This window comes from Melanotaenia boesemani, chromosome 5, assembly GCF_017639745.1.
Source record: "Melanotaenia boesemani isolate fMelBoe1 chromosome 5, fMelBoe1.pri, whole genome shotgun sequence".
NCBI classification, from domain to species: Eukaryota; Metazoa; Chordata; class Actinopteri; order Atheriniformes; family Melanotaeniidae; genus Melanotaenia; species Melanotaenia boesemani.
The window spans coordinates 24,567,085-24,581,179 of NC_055686.1; the positions used below are offsets into that span (position 1 = coordinate 24,567,085).

The 14,095-nt window shown below is 38.2% G+C and overlaps 1 protein-coding gene across 5 annotated transcripts in view; it reads right to left on the bottom strand.

The window, feature by feature from the left end:
- The window catches only part of clcn3 (chloride channel 3), a 37,813-nt gene that overhangs the window by 23,254 nt on the left and 464 nt on the right, over positions 1-14,095 (bottom strand). For 3 of the 5 annotated variants that reach the window (XM_041984746.1, XM_041984749.1, XM_041984750.1), the window contains exon 2: positions 3,626-3,807. The exons of 1 other annotated variant lie outside the window; for it this stretch is intronic. In XM_041984746.1, the coding sequence (XP_041840680.1) occupies positions 3,626-3,788 (163 nt within the window). In that variant the 5' untranslated portion in view covers positions 3,789-3,807. Of the gene's footprint in view, positions 1-3,625; positions 3,808-8,825; positions 8,941-14,095 lie in introns of all 5 variants that reach the window. One more of the 5 variants, XM_041984747.1, reaches the window with a different exon arrangement.

Below are 14,095 nucleotides of genomic sequence, written 5' to 3' on the forward strand. Positions count from 1 at the left end.
GTCCAATTTCAGAGAAAGAATAAGAAGCCAATGATCTAACATGTAATCCAATCCCCATTACATTTACACACATACAGTACATAAAGTTCAACAGATAAAGTGGAGAAGACAAAACACATTAAAAAATCTCAAAGAAAAGCAGCAATCGCCTGAGCCAGATCAGTGTTAGCTTATTACAGATGCTGCCACCTGTGGATACACTAGCCAATAAATATTAAGAAAACAGAAATGTCAAATAATGGATATATAGTCATCTGCAAAGTTCTTCAGAAAACTAACTGTGGATCAAGATAATTTGATCTCAGTACGATTATGTAAAAGAAAATAACTAAATGACACAGACAGCAATTCTGTCAACATATAATTTGTTAAAATAATAAAACAGCTGTTTTAGTAATGCAGTTAAACAAAACTTAATATGTTAAAATATACTAACTGATGTCATTTAACACCTAAACAGAAACGGTGTTATAATGCGGCATGCAGTGCTACACCCAGCATGATAAAGAACATAAGCTTACTAAAGCTCATGTTCACATGCTAAATGTCTTGCCGTTCATGTTAAACCAGTTTTGAGTTTAATGTAACTAAAATAATAACCCTGGTGTGGCAACAAAGTAACTGATGTCCAGCTAGAAAAGCTAACTAGCTTTCTGATGCAAAGAAATCCTGTTGCTGTTTTCCCATCCACCCACTGCAGCCCATGCTGCAAGATAAGGATCTTTTGTGCAATATGATTTCTGTTTACTGTGCATGGTCCCTCATATAGTTAGAAAATCATGTTTCCTGCTGAATAGCACGATCACTCAGAGTCTGCTCATCAAAAATAAATAGACTGAGTCTAGACTTCACAGTTATATCATGGTAATGCTTCACTACACTGTAACATTTAGCTCATTCTGCTCCGTTTTGGCTTCGGTCTCTTTAAAAGAGGCTCAAACCCAGCCTGCTCTGATCGGTCAGATTATTAGTCAGAAATGGTGAAACATAAGTCTGCTGCTCATTCTTTATGTGTTAAACAAGCCTCTAGGCTGGCATTTCACAAATGTGTTACACAATGGTCTAAAGACGCAAGTAGACTAAGTGTTTCCAGGTAGCTCAGGAGCAGAGCTAAAATAAATAAAAGTCCTTATTAACAGCAACACAGCAGAGTCAAACAAGTGCCAAGAAAAAAGCTGCATTCCCGATTTTGGTGAGACAGGTATTCTTATGACAAAAAGGGAGCAATATGAAGATGAAAATAAATTAAATAAAATATTGTAGCAATGCTGGGGAATACCTTTAACAGCATATGGCAGAATTATGATTGTAACAAGAGACACAATGAAATAATAAACTATTTTTATAGCCAACATGGTTGTGTTTTCTATGCATTACTACGAACTGGCTACGGAGAACATGCTGCTCAAAACAAAACTTGATGTTGTCCAAAGCCACATTTTAGGGTTTCATATTTTCTTAAAAGATTATTACTTTAATAATTCTAGTAATTGATATTATATTTTTTCTCTAATTCCTAAAAAGATCAGAAATAATGTGTGCTTGATTCACTTCACTTTAGTTATGGCTTCTAACTTTGGCCATGGTCACTTCCAGCTGCAACCTGTTTTCAAATCATCACTTTTCACAAAAATAACCAAATAAGTCCATAGCTTTTAGCAAAACTACTAAATTAGTAGGTGAATGTATATAACACGATAACATTTGATAAAATGTGCAGTCACTGATGCCTTTAGATAACGGTGCCATTACATTCACTAGATTTCACTAGATAATGAATGAAAGGTAGAGTGACAGCAGCAAAATGAGGGAAAAAATAATGTTTAGATTAAAACAGTTAAATAAACATCAGTCAACTTTTCTCCCTTTTTACCCTACTATATGGGTTTAGTCTGGAAGAAGCTACAATAATGTTGACAAAAGAAGCAATGTTATAGGTATAATGTTATAATAAAATCTAAGGAGCAGAGAGGTAGAGGCTGTTGTGCTTCACCTACATGTTGTGTCAGACAGTCTGGCAAGATGGGAGTAAACACCCAAGTACAGGTCCTGACATCTGTTCAGTGCAGTTAAGTCACTTTACAGAACAGCAGTCGTTCAGGACTTCTGTCCATCGTGTATGTAATTTTATAACTACCCTCTGCATCTTTATGTAAAGCCATCGCTCCCCAAACAGAGCCAAATAAACAGCCGATCCTAATCCTCCAGTTTAAACAAACACAGATAACATCTCCTAAGAAAACACTTAAAACAGTTTAAACTAAAAATGGTCTTTTATACTTTGAATAAAAAAACACTAGTTTTCCAACTTCCCTGCTCTATGTTCAAAGAGCAGCTGGTTTCTGATGTAAAGGCATGTGTGTTGTCAGTGTGTGAAGAGCCAAGCTGTCACCTCTGACACAATCCTTGTGAGCTCTCTGTTTGATCAGCTGCAAGTCCAATTTACAAGAGGGAGGCATGAGGGATGTTCATTCAAGAAAAAGCAAACAGGAAACACCTGTGCGAATTTTGATTGAACAGAGTGCTGAATGAATGAAAGCAGAAGACTACAGAGAAATTGATATGAAGCATGAGGAAAGTTCACACGATAGCGAGTTAACATACAAGCTAATATATTTTACAGATGTGACTAGATCACACGAATAAATACATGTTCCATTAGAACCGCTGTCTATGCGTCACATCTACAAGGCAGGATGAGTCTGTGAAAGATAAAGGACAGAAAAGAGGAGCCAAGCAAGCATAAGAGTAGCTGTGACATAAAAGAGAAAGCCGCAGGAAATTGGGAGCAAGAGAGAGCTAAAGGGGAGACCGGGTCAGGATGCTGGATGGAAACAGCACAGCCAAATTAAAAGGGTGGCTAAACAAATGCACAAATGACTGCAGGAGAAGCAAAAATACAATCTTACTAAGCCTTACAAATGGTTGCATTAAGCAATTGGATGTTTACCTGGATAAAACTTAGAGGAAATTACTATAGGGTTAATAAGTGAAATTAAATTAAAATTAAATAACAAACTGAGTTTTTAAATATTTAAAAAAAGAAAAACAAATATACATAATGTATATGAAGAATATTTCTATGTCTTAGGTATCATGGGATTTTTAATAAACAAGCCATTTAATCATTTTAATTTGTATTTATTATTTGTATTTTGTATTTTATTAGATCCTTCTGAATGCATCTAGCAATTATTTCTGAGTCAGTTCTTACTTATAAGTAGTGAATATATGTATGTAATGGTGATAACTTTCAGTTCCCATCACTTGTAAAATTAATGTTGCCTAAGTCTTTTATAACCATTTGTGAGGTTCTATAAGAAATGAGAGCAGGGTTGTGATGCTGGGTGGAGGCTGAGCAGAGATTTTCTGTTGATCGAGATGAAGGAGAGACATCAGCAGGGATGCACATGATGCGTCTTGATTTCAGCAGCAAAAAGTTGCAACAGGAAGGAAGGGGCACGCTGGGAATCACACTGAAGCTTCAAGGAATGGTCTTATCTGACTGGAGATTGAGGGTCAAAGTTCATCAGGCTTAGACTATGAAGGGAAGGCTCAAGACATCTGGGGCTTTGACGAATCAAAAGGCTGAGGAAAGAACTGGGAGGCATCCCACACTCCCTACCTGGGGAGGCAGCATCCCCATCCAGCAGGTTGTCGTCCTCAGTGGTGTGGAAGTCCATGATGACACCGGCTCCATCCAGCAGCTCCTCGTCGCTGCTGGCACTGGCGATGCTGTTGTAGCTGTTCCTGCAGTAGCCTCTGTGGTACAGCTGCTCCGACTCCATTTAGCAGCACGCCGTTACCCTAAATAAGGTGGGAGGGGAGGAGGGGGAGTGGTGAAAATATACAGACTGTGTTGTGAGGAGGTTAGGTCACAGAGTCTACAAGGTGAAGTGAGTTTATCAGGTACACAGACAGGTAAGATGGGTTGTTAATGGCGACAACAGGCACATTGTGAAGCATTCAGGCACATATTTATAGTCCAGTAAAATTCAACTTTGTCATCATTTGAGCAGCATCACAATCAAACTTGTAGCAGTTCTCAGGTCAGCTTGTTAACTGTAATTAACAAAAGATTTTGTTCTCCTATAAGAGAGCAAAATCTAAATACACCTGACTTTGGCAATATATATTTCTATATTCTTTTTTCTCCCTCAGGTAGTACCCTTTATAATGAGACTGATTTATTCTCACAAAGCAGAGGGGTGTATTTATAGCCTAATGTGTTAAAACAACACATGGACATCCCCTCAACAGCTAAAAGAGGATAATCATACTCTGGCTAAACAAAGGAGAACACACCACCTAGTGGACATGATGAAGAACTACACACAGGTCCGCCTGCGAGAGAAGTGACCTGAAGTGATCCACCCGCTATTCACAATGACAGTCTGATGACGCTTGAAAATGAAAGCTTTTTCTAGAGATAAACATTTTCCTTTAGGAAGAGGAGTTGTTACCCAATCAGATATTTTGTGCCGTGGTCTTTGAAGGGCTACATTCAGTGAGGGACATGCAGATGTGGAGACAAGGAGGAGTAAATATCAGCTAAGTTGGTTGCAGAAAAAGACTTCTCTAAAACGGAGAAAAGACCTTTAGCAGAAGAATTATCTTTTCATGCACTCAACAAAACTGTTACACAAAGAGCTCTAAGGTTTGATGTTTACGATTAATACAAAGCTGTAAAAAACAGGCAGAAAAGTGGCATCTTTGGGCTGATGGTGCGGTCATGATAAAATAAGCTTTTTCCGTTTGTGTGAGGGCTTCCTGTGTGCATGTGACTGACTGAAGTATAGTCGGAAGAGAAAAATTCTTAGTCAGCAGTGGCAGTACAAGTTTTTGCCCCCCCCCCCTTCCATTACAACACAGTGCTTCACCTAATGCTGTTTCCAAAGTTTTTCTGAAGCAACTTTTTGCAAATTAAGACTGCAGAAGGGTTAGAACACTGATTGCAACCATCACTTTTCTTCCAGGTGTTTTTTTATTCTTGATTTTTATTTTCCATAAATGAGTCTGTTGAAAATGCTGTGAATCCACTTCCAAGACCTTCAGACTTTATTTTTCCACCTGTAACAGTGGAGACGCAGATGCCAATTTCCAGTCATTTTAAAGGTCTCTTATGCTGACTCTGATTTTAGCCACATTTTCTTTCTGAGAACTATAATAAGGTCACAGGCTTGTGTGCCTGTTCTATGCTGATGTATTGCTGCACTATTAAGAACTTCTTGTCTGTGCATCTTTTGGTCTGTCCATGGCTTTTCTTCTTTCTGATTCATGCTAACATTTCACTGTTCAGCATTGGACCAATACATAACAAGGAGTACTGCATGCAAGTCCATCTGCATTGGTTAGTACCCATAATCCTTCACTCTGCATAAGGTGGGAACAATCACAAATCTGTCTTTGATCTCAACACACTGCACCACTGGAAGCCTTGGAGTGTGAGTAATGATTAGCAGTGTCAGTGTATTTTTTATTTATTTATTTTTTAGCTTTATTTAACACAGAATAGCACACTGTCATTCTGATGACCATAATTTCACTTAGAAACTAATTTAAACTACAAGCGTCTATTTTTCAAACTGCAGCCCATACAATTTTGAAATCTTAAAAAATAACCTAGATGTTTCAGCTAAAAATCTACTTTTTTTAACTCTATATTTTTCTTAAATAAGTTTTTCAAACACATATAAAAAGTGAGTGTATATAAATTAAACATCAGCTTTAAAACTGAGCTAATTTATTGCTTTGTTTTATTATAAAGCTCTTCTGAAAATGGCTGCTCAGTAGTGAAAAATCACTCAGCTCTAAAAAATAAATGCTGACATTTGTTGTGACAACAACAATACACCACTGCCAGAGCTGTTATTAACAAAATCCTGCTGCGCCAACAGTAGCACTAAAGACCAGTAATCCTTACTGGAACAACTACAAAATGAGGTAATGAGGGAACAGAAACTTTCCCTCCAGGCAACAATCACTCAGATTAACTGAGTCAGAACTTTCCCCTGAGTTTTATTAAATCAGTGTGGGCAGGAAATCCAATTCACAGAGCTAACCCTAACCTTTTTACTTTTCCACCTCAAAATGGTCAGAGAATTGAAAAAAAAAAAAAAAGACCAAACAAAAAATAAAAAAAACAATACCCCACTAGGACAGTTATGAAATTATGGTTTTAGTGCTGCCACTGTTGCGGTACCATGACAGTAGTTAAATAATATTTACTTTATAATAATCCTTGTAAGGAATTGGATCTTCACATTTATATTTTTTTAGGTTAGAGTCAGCTAAAAACTAAGATATGCCAACAGCAGTGATGTGGCATTTGACTTTGCAACCTAATTTAAGAGGCTGCTGCTAATACATTACTGAAGTACTCTCACCAGTGGCGAAAGTTAATCAGTAGTTGGCAGTGAAGTCTCCACTCAGGTGCTGTTATCCGTAGACAAGGGGATGCAATGTGATGACATGACAGCGCAAGAGGAGTGATGGTCAAAACTCAAATGGTAAAAAAACCATATACATTGTTAGAATACAGTACTGCAAACTGCTTTTGGCTTAGTTTGATACAGCTGTTTATAAAGAGACTGCACCAAAATAATAATAACAAAAATAGGGGGGAAAAAAAAGTCAACTCATTGTTTTTAGAGCACTATTAGCTGTCATTGAGGCATGGAATCACTGTGGTAACATCTCATTCAACTTACACAATGTCACAACAACTATTTCCATCCAGATTCAAGAATTTTTACCAAGATATTTCACCAAGACCGCTACATGAAGTCTCCATGATCCAGTGTGGGTGTAACACATTACAGAGCTACCTGTCAAGAGTACTCAGATCACATTTTTTTGTGATATCTAGTGATACTGTGTGCAAGTTTTGCAGTTCAAGTGATTCATTACTAGTTAATTTCTCAAATAAGCATTTCTCAATGTGGTTCATACATGCGCAGAAACAACTTACAGTACAGAAATGCCTGGATACATGGTTGTTTTCCCTGCTGATCCCATTAAGAAAACATGTAAACCACCCCTTTCGATTGGATTTGAAAATTCTTTCCAATCAAGGCAGATCGGATCAGCTGACATGTTTAAATTATGCATTTTTATTCTGACTGGACATTCGATCGGCTCAAAAGCACTCCATGTAAACACAGCTATGTCTCTTCTGCTCGGCAGCCCTGAACATGTCTAAAACTACATTTTTAAAAAAAAATTAAATAAAATAAAAAATGCTGCTCTTAGGAAAACCAATGAGCATTGTGTTGGTGATGGGGTGGAGGAAATGCTACCAATAACTGTACTCTTCATCTTTCCATAGGAGCCTTCATAAAACTCCTATGACTTGTAAAGTTAAATGAATTTAGCCTCTGGAACTGGTCTCACGATTTGATTTGATTCAGCGATGCATCACGATGCATCACTATGTATTGCATCCTCAGTTTTCTTTACCACTGCACATTGCTACTTTATTCATTAATAAATACAAGCAGGCAGATTATTATGAACGTCCTGTTTGTAATGATTTCAGAAATCAATCTGAATGTCCTGATATTGAAAAACATCATAAATATGTAAACAAAGATGTTATTTTCAACTTTCCATTGCCGGAAAATCAAGAAACATTACTATAATGTGACACTGTTATCAGATTTTCTTGCAGTAAAGCAGTTCTTTTTAAGCAGTTCGTTTCCCTTTTAATCTTTCCATAGTTAGTCAATTTGCAATTGAGCCAATAGTATTTTCCATAGACGTTAACTTAAGCTAACTTACTGGTTTTGATACTGTTTCATGTGTAATTACGTGATTTTTTGAGACGATGAATGTTTTTGCAGTGAGATTCTAATGCATTTCCTGTATGTTTACTTAGTTTTACAGTTTTCCTAAGTGAAGGTTTAAAAACAGATTCAGCCTCGGATCTGCCGAGCTGTTGCAGCAGGCCAGATCACGCCACACACGCAAGCGATGGCAGAATATATACGTATACATTATTATAATCGATTATGTTCTGTTGCTGCATTGATGCAGACTCGTCCACATCCGCATCACGATGCATCGTAGAAACGATCAAATACAACACCCCTATTAGCCTTTCACTTGATTTTATGTTTACCTGTGAACGATAATGTAAAAGGGGGGTATTTCATCTGAGATTCCTGTAACTTGCCTGCAAAGCTTCAGATTAAATCAGACTATGTAATGAGGTAGAGCAGCCAGTAAATTTGAAAGGTAAATGTTGGCTGACTTATAACCAAAGTGAACATGAAACTGTAAAGGGGTGATTATATTTATACCACAAAAGGTACTCTAATGATTTCCACCTCTCCAATCTGCTATACAATGCAGTAATACTCCACTGGGTTAGTTTTTAAAAATGATGTCACCAGAACATTTATTTAATGAGGCCACAGTGATATAGAGTTATTATCAAGCTAGGGCATGCTTGTAGGTCCAAGCCAAAACCTCCCCTTGAACTTCATTTGTGGGGCCACTGACCCCGATGTATTGCCCTAGAACCTGCTAACAACATACTGCCTCATGAATGCCATCCAACCTGCTCTGAAACAGCCCCCCCAATTTACATGCTACACAAATCCGCAGCAAACAACTGAGTAACTGTGAGAGGTATTCACATACAATCAGGGAAAAAGAAAGCACTAAAACATGTATTTGCAACTACCCATCATAGCAAATAAAAAGCAGCAATTCACAGACCATCACAGCAAATAAAATTTATTCTATAAATATGCCACAATATGTCACAAATAATTAAAAGGCGAGCAAAGAGCCCATCTTGAAAACCAAAAACAAGCACTTACCACCTGGGTGATGTGTAAAGTACCAGTAATGGTAAAATAGATGAAATCCTCCCCAGACAGCAGCAGACTTTGGACGTGTCATATCCCCCTGCTCACCGTCCACATACAGCAAGCTCTGGAAGAGGACGGACACATGTTCTGCTACATCTGGGTTTGTAACTGTCACTCTACTGTCAGGAATGAAAAACTGCTGTAATGAGACGTCTACTCATGCCAGGTCAGAGCATTGTGACGATAATCAGAAGTTTTCAGGCCTAGATACAGCAGACAGTGAAACAGGGATTCCACATGTCCAAACACTGAGGTTTTCATCCCATTAAAGTTTTAGCTTTTTAAGTACAGAACATATTAGACAGATAGATGCAAACATGTGCTTTTACAAGCATATCACATGGCCAAAATCAGAGACTGTTACCTATTTGTTAGGTTTCGGTCAGGCTGTGACTTATTCTGTTTGACCAGGCATTGTATAAAATTATTAGAAATGATTATGGTCATTATGCTAAATGATGGCAATCATTTCAGTTGTGACCAGTGACTATTAAGCAATAACTAGAAGGTCTAGACGTGAAAAAAAATCTAACCATTATCAGTCACTGCACAAACATGATTAAATTCAGCTTTTTTTGTATAGGTTGCAATCAAGCTGACATTTAAAGGAGGTGCACACTGGAAACAGGGAAAATAAGCATTTAGGGACTGTCCATAAATGTTTGGATGGCCAACTTTGACATTTGCTGTTTTAGAAGTTAAAGCCTTGTTTTTTCTTTGTACTATCTGAAACCACGGTAGTCAAGGCCACGTCTCAGGACAGATTAAATTCTACTGCCCTCATTATTTCTCTACTTTCCCCTACTTCTCAAGCCTCGAAGTTGGATACAAAAACACAAGCAGCCTCATGTTTCGCCAGGACAAATATAAAATTAATCTTAAAAGGAATGCAATTATCTTCAAGTCAGAAAAATGTAATATGAAATTAATTGTGCTGTTCTGCCTCAAAATGATGGCTGACATTAAATAGTTAACAGTTCCAAGTTTGCTCTTGGTGTTCGCCACTGAATTATCCCAATTATCCCGGGGTGGGGGGGTCTAACAGTCAGTAACAGCAACACAATCAGCAGCAAAAGAACAAAAACCTTGCTGATGTTACACAACTAGATGAGCAGCAAGAGACTTTATCTTCCTCCAGCTGGTCACCATGGAGGTGTTGCCCAGGCGACTGTTGCTCAGATGTGATTCAGCATTTTGCTTCTCTCTAACCGACAGGCTCACACCTCCTCCACAGAGAGGGCAAATACCTTGACACACACATTCTTCATAAGCAGCAGGCAGTCGATATATGGATCACTTTGTGGCAAAACATCTAACATACAGCAGCGCCAACTCAGCGTGGAGCTTTCACTAATCATAATTAAACGGCACTTCAACAAATTGCTGCCAGTCAGAAGCCAGATGCACAAATACAATACATATTCAAACAGCTCAAATAGAAACATCTGAATCAGCTTAATATAATATAAAACACCCCTCATGTCAGTATTCTTGGACACTGGCAGCAAGACAATGTGCTATGTCACATTTAAAAAAAAAAAAAGAAAAGAAAAAAAAAAAGGAAAGATTTAAAAAAAAAAAAAAGACACAAAGATCCCAAGGTGCTAAACCCAGCCTCCAAATTTTCAGGATTCCAATCTGATTTAACTTCTTGCTACTGGACCCAAAGAATCCACTACTATTATTCTGGAGCCAGACGGCCCCAGGTGTCCTCCATCAATACACTTAATGAGTTAAAATTGTGTTGATGGCACACAAAAACCTCCTAAGGCCTGGTACACACATAACGATGTTTGGGCTGCTTTTGTCCCGATTTTGCCTCTTTCCGACCTCGGGTGGCAAACGTCCGATCATCGTGAGATTTCCCTGTCCAATCATCATTCGGTCTGTGGTGTGTTACTAGCCGATTTGTCCCGATAATCCGCTCCAAAACGGGTCGTAGCCGACAATTGGGAACATTGAACATGTTTAATATTTTAGTGCCGATTCCTGAGGAACACCGACGACTTGTGCATTCCGACTGCGTGGATGGTGACGTGGTACGAAATGTAGCCAATCAGAGAGCGAGCTGGCTGGGGAACAAGGAAGTAAACAAAGTCCGTGTTCACGCTGTCTCCAGTCTGTTATTTTTTTCAGTTCTGGCTTTTTCTGTTAACAAAAGTCCCAAGACCACCATCATTCCTTCGTCCTATATATCCTCTTCCGTGCTGTGTGTTGTGTTTTCCGGTTGTTACGTTTCTTCTTCTTCGTTTTTTGCCAGTTGTTGCTATGGTTCTTCTTCTACGTATCTTTATCTGTGTGTTGTTCTGTGATTACATTTTCGGCGCACAGCACACACAGTATGATCAAAACTGATTTTTTTATCTTCACATGTGAGGTCTCAACCAGATATAAAATCTCATAAGATTAAAAAAATCGTTATGTGTGTACCAGGCCTGGGCCAAGGATACACTACACAAACAAACAGAAAGTCAAGAGGGATATTTAATTGCATTAAATATTTAAAATACCACATGACTCGTCAAATGATCAGAAAAAGAAGGATGTTAAGAATCAGTAGAAGGGGTTTCATTAGCTCTAGCTCTGAAAGTCCACTTGTATCAGTTGGATGTTTGAGTCAGACTTGGCACATGATGCAAATTACACATCAATCAAATTAAATCCTTAACGAATACAATGAAGCTCCTTTAAGCATAGTATCTGTTCTAGAAATTCCTTTCTACAAATGTATTCTAAATGTTTTATCTATCTAAAGCTAAATTAAACTACAGCTATTCAAGAAATCCTTTAAATGGGTGTGGGTGCATGAGTGTTATCTGTAAGGCTCTGTCAGCTATCAGTTTCACTCTGCTCCTTCCCTCAGAGTATTACTTTACTTAGCAGGCAGGAGGGTGTATATCCTCCATTAAGAAATGTATCAAATCCAAAGTGCATTTGCAAGAAACATAACAATCCAACAATAATGAATTAGTATTATCTCTTTTTTATATCAGTCTTTAAAATGTATCCTTCATTTAGAGGACTCACCTAGAATCATATTGCATTCGTCACCAAGGCACACCAGGTGAAGATTAAAAACATAAAACTACCAAAAGAATGAATCATTTGATATTTTTGCCCAGCTGTCTGATCTGACCCTCTACACAAATATACTGTGTCTAAATGAATTGACACACTATGTTTATTATGAGTGATTTCACATACTGGGCCACATGAGAACATGAGAGGAGGGAGAAACAAACTGACATGAACAGGCACGACTTGCTGACTAAATGAAATTCAGAAGCTAGGCTTATACAAGACAGACAGGCAGACACTGAAGAAGCGTGTAGATGAGGGGTGGCCAAAGTCCATCCTTGAAGGCCGCTGTCTTGCAGGTTTTGGATGCTTCCTGCTGCACCACACCTGAATCAGACTGATGGGACAACATCAGGTGCGTTGGATCAGGGAGACATCTAAAACCTGCAGGACTGCGGCTCTGGAGGACTGGAGCTGTACACCACTGGTATGCAAAAGCAAATTAAAAGAGTGTTGCAGTCGTTTCCTCACCAGGTTCACCAGTGCCAGCGCATACTGTTTAAACTGTTTGTTTTAAAGTTGGGTTCAGATGTGGCGGGGTGGGGCTCTGTGTCCGTTTAGTTTGTGTGTGTGTGTGTGTGTGTGTGTGTGATTTGATTTGTTTTGTGATAACACTTTGATGTGTGATTGCTTGTGTTTTAAGATCCAAAAGCTTTTGTTTTTATTATGTAAAGCACTTTGTACTGCTGTTATACATGAAAAGTGCTTAATGAATAAAGTTTGATTTGTTTAGACGTGTATGTGATCGCTGGTTGGGAAAAATTGTGGAACAGACTCAGACTGTTGTTGTAACAGCACTATTAGCTCAAATATATAAGAAAAAAAAATGAGACAAAAGACAAAAACAGTTTAACTTTGGTTTATTTAATATTTAAGCCCTTTTTTTATTTTTAAGGACACTGCATTATTGACTCTGCTACAAAAATACTGTTTGAAAAAACTGAAAATTCATTCTCTCTGTACCGCTTGGTCCATTACGGGTCGCGGGTAAGCTGGAGCCTATCCCAGCATTAACAGGTGAGAGGCAGGGTACACCCTGGACAGGTCAACAGTCCATCACAGGGCCAACACATAGAGGTCAAACAACCATTCACACTCTCACACACTCCTAGGGAGAATTTAGAGTAATCAATTAACCTAACATGCATGTCTTTGGACGGTGGGAGGAAGCCGGAGTACCCGGAGAGAACCACTGAAAGGCCACTGCCCTCAAGGTTCGAACCTCCCCCCAGCCGAGATTCAAACCAGAGACCTTCTTGCTGTGAGGCTGCGGTGCTAACCACCACACCACAGTACAGCCCAAAACACTGAAACTGAAAAATTAGGCTTAATTTTTTTTAATTAGTTGCAAATTGTACATAGATTCATAATTTCAATACACAGAAAGTAATAATTATAAAATTTTAGCTGCTAACTGACATAACTGCAATTTAAAGCTTGTTTTTCTCATGTAATTTCTATGCCACTATAACTGTTGAAACCTACCAATGAATGTAATAATTGATATGACTCTTATAAAGAAAAACGTATTATTACGTACGTAATATTACGTAATATTAATAAATAAACATATCTGTTGATTACTTTAGAGGTCTTTTACACAAAAACTGCCCTACTCATAACAGGCTTCATCTGAATTACAGTGTATGTGTGCAAGGCCGTATAGTTAAACACTACATGTTACTTCTTGTAAGGCATTGAGTTATGTCACTGTTTACAGCTATTTTTATGCAACTTGAATTAAATAACTGCATTGAAAAGAAATATTTCTCAATCCTGATAACCTGTAGTTCGTCGAATGCTTTACAAGATGCTGTTCAAAATAAGCCACGAATGAATATTAAGTTGCTTCCGAGCATATAATCTAACAATACAAAGAGTACACTTGTGTCTTTCAGGGTTAATGATGAAAAAACAACAGTGTACAAAAAAATATGGCTATGAAATCCTACAAACAGACCTTTATAGCTGCCACGCGCTCAGCAGTTAGCCGCGCGTGCGTGACCATTACATCTGTATTAGCCACAATACTTGGAGAAATTGTGCCTAGGAAAAAAAGCACAGCAACAGGGTTTGCATGTAGTACTACATACAACCATTTTTAGGCGCACAATCGACGGCCCGAGTCCGTAAAATTATCT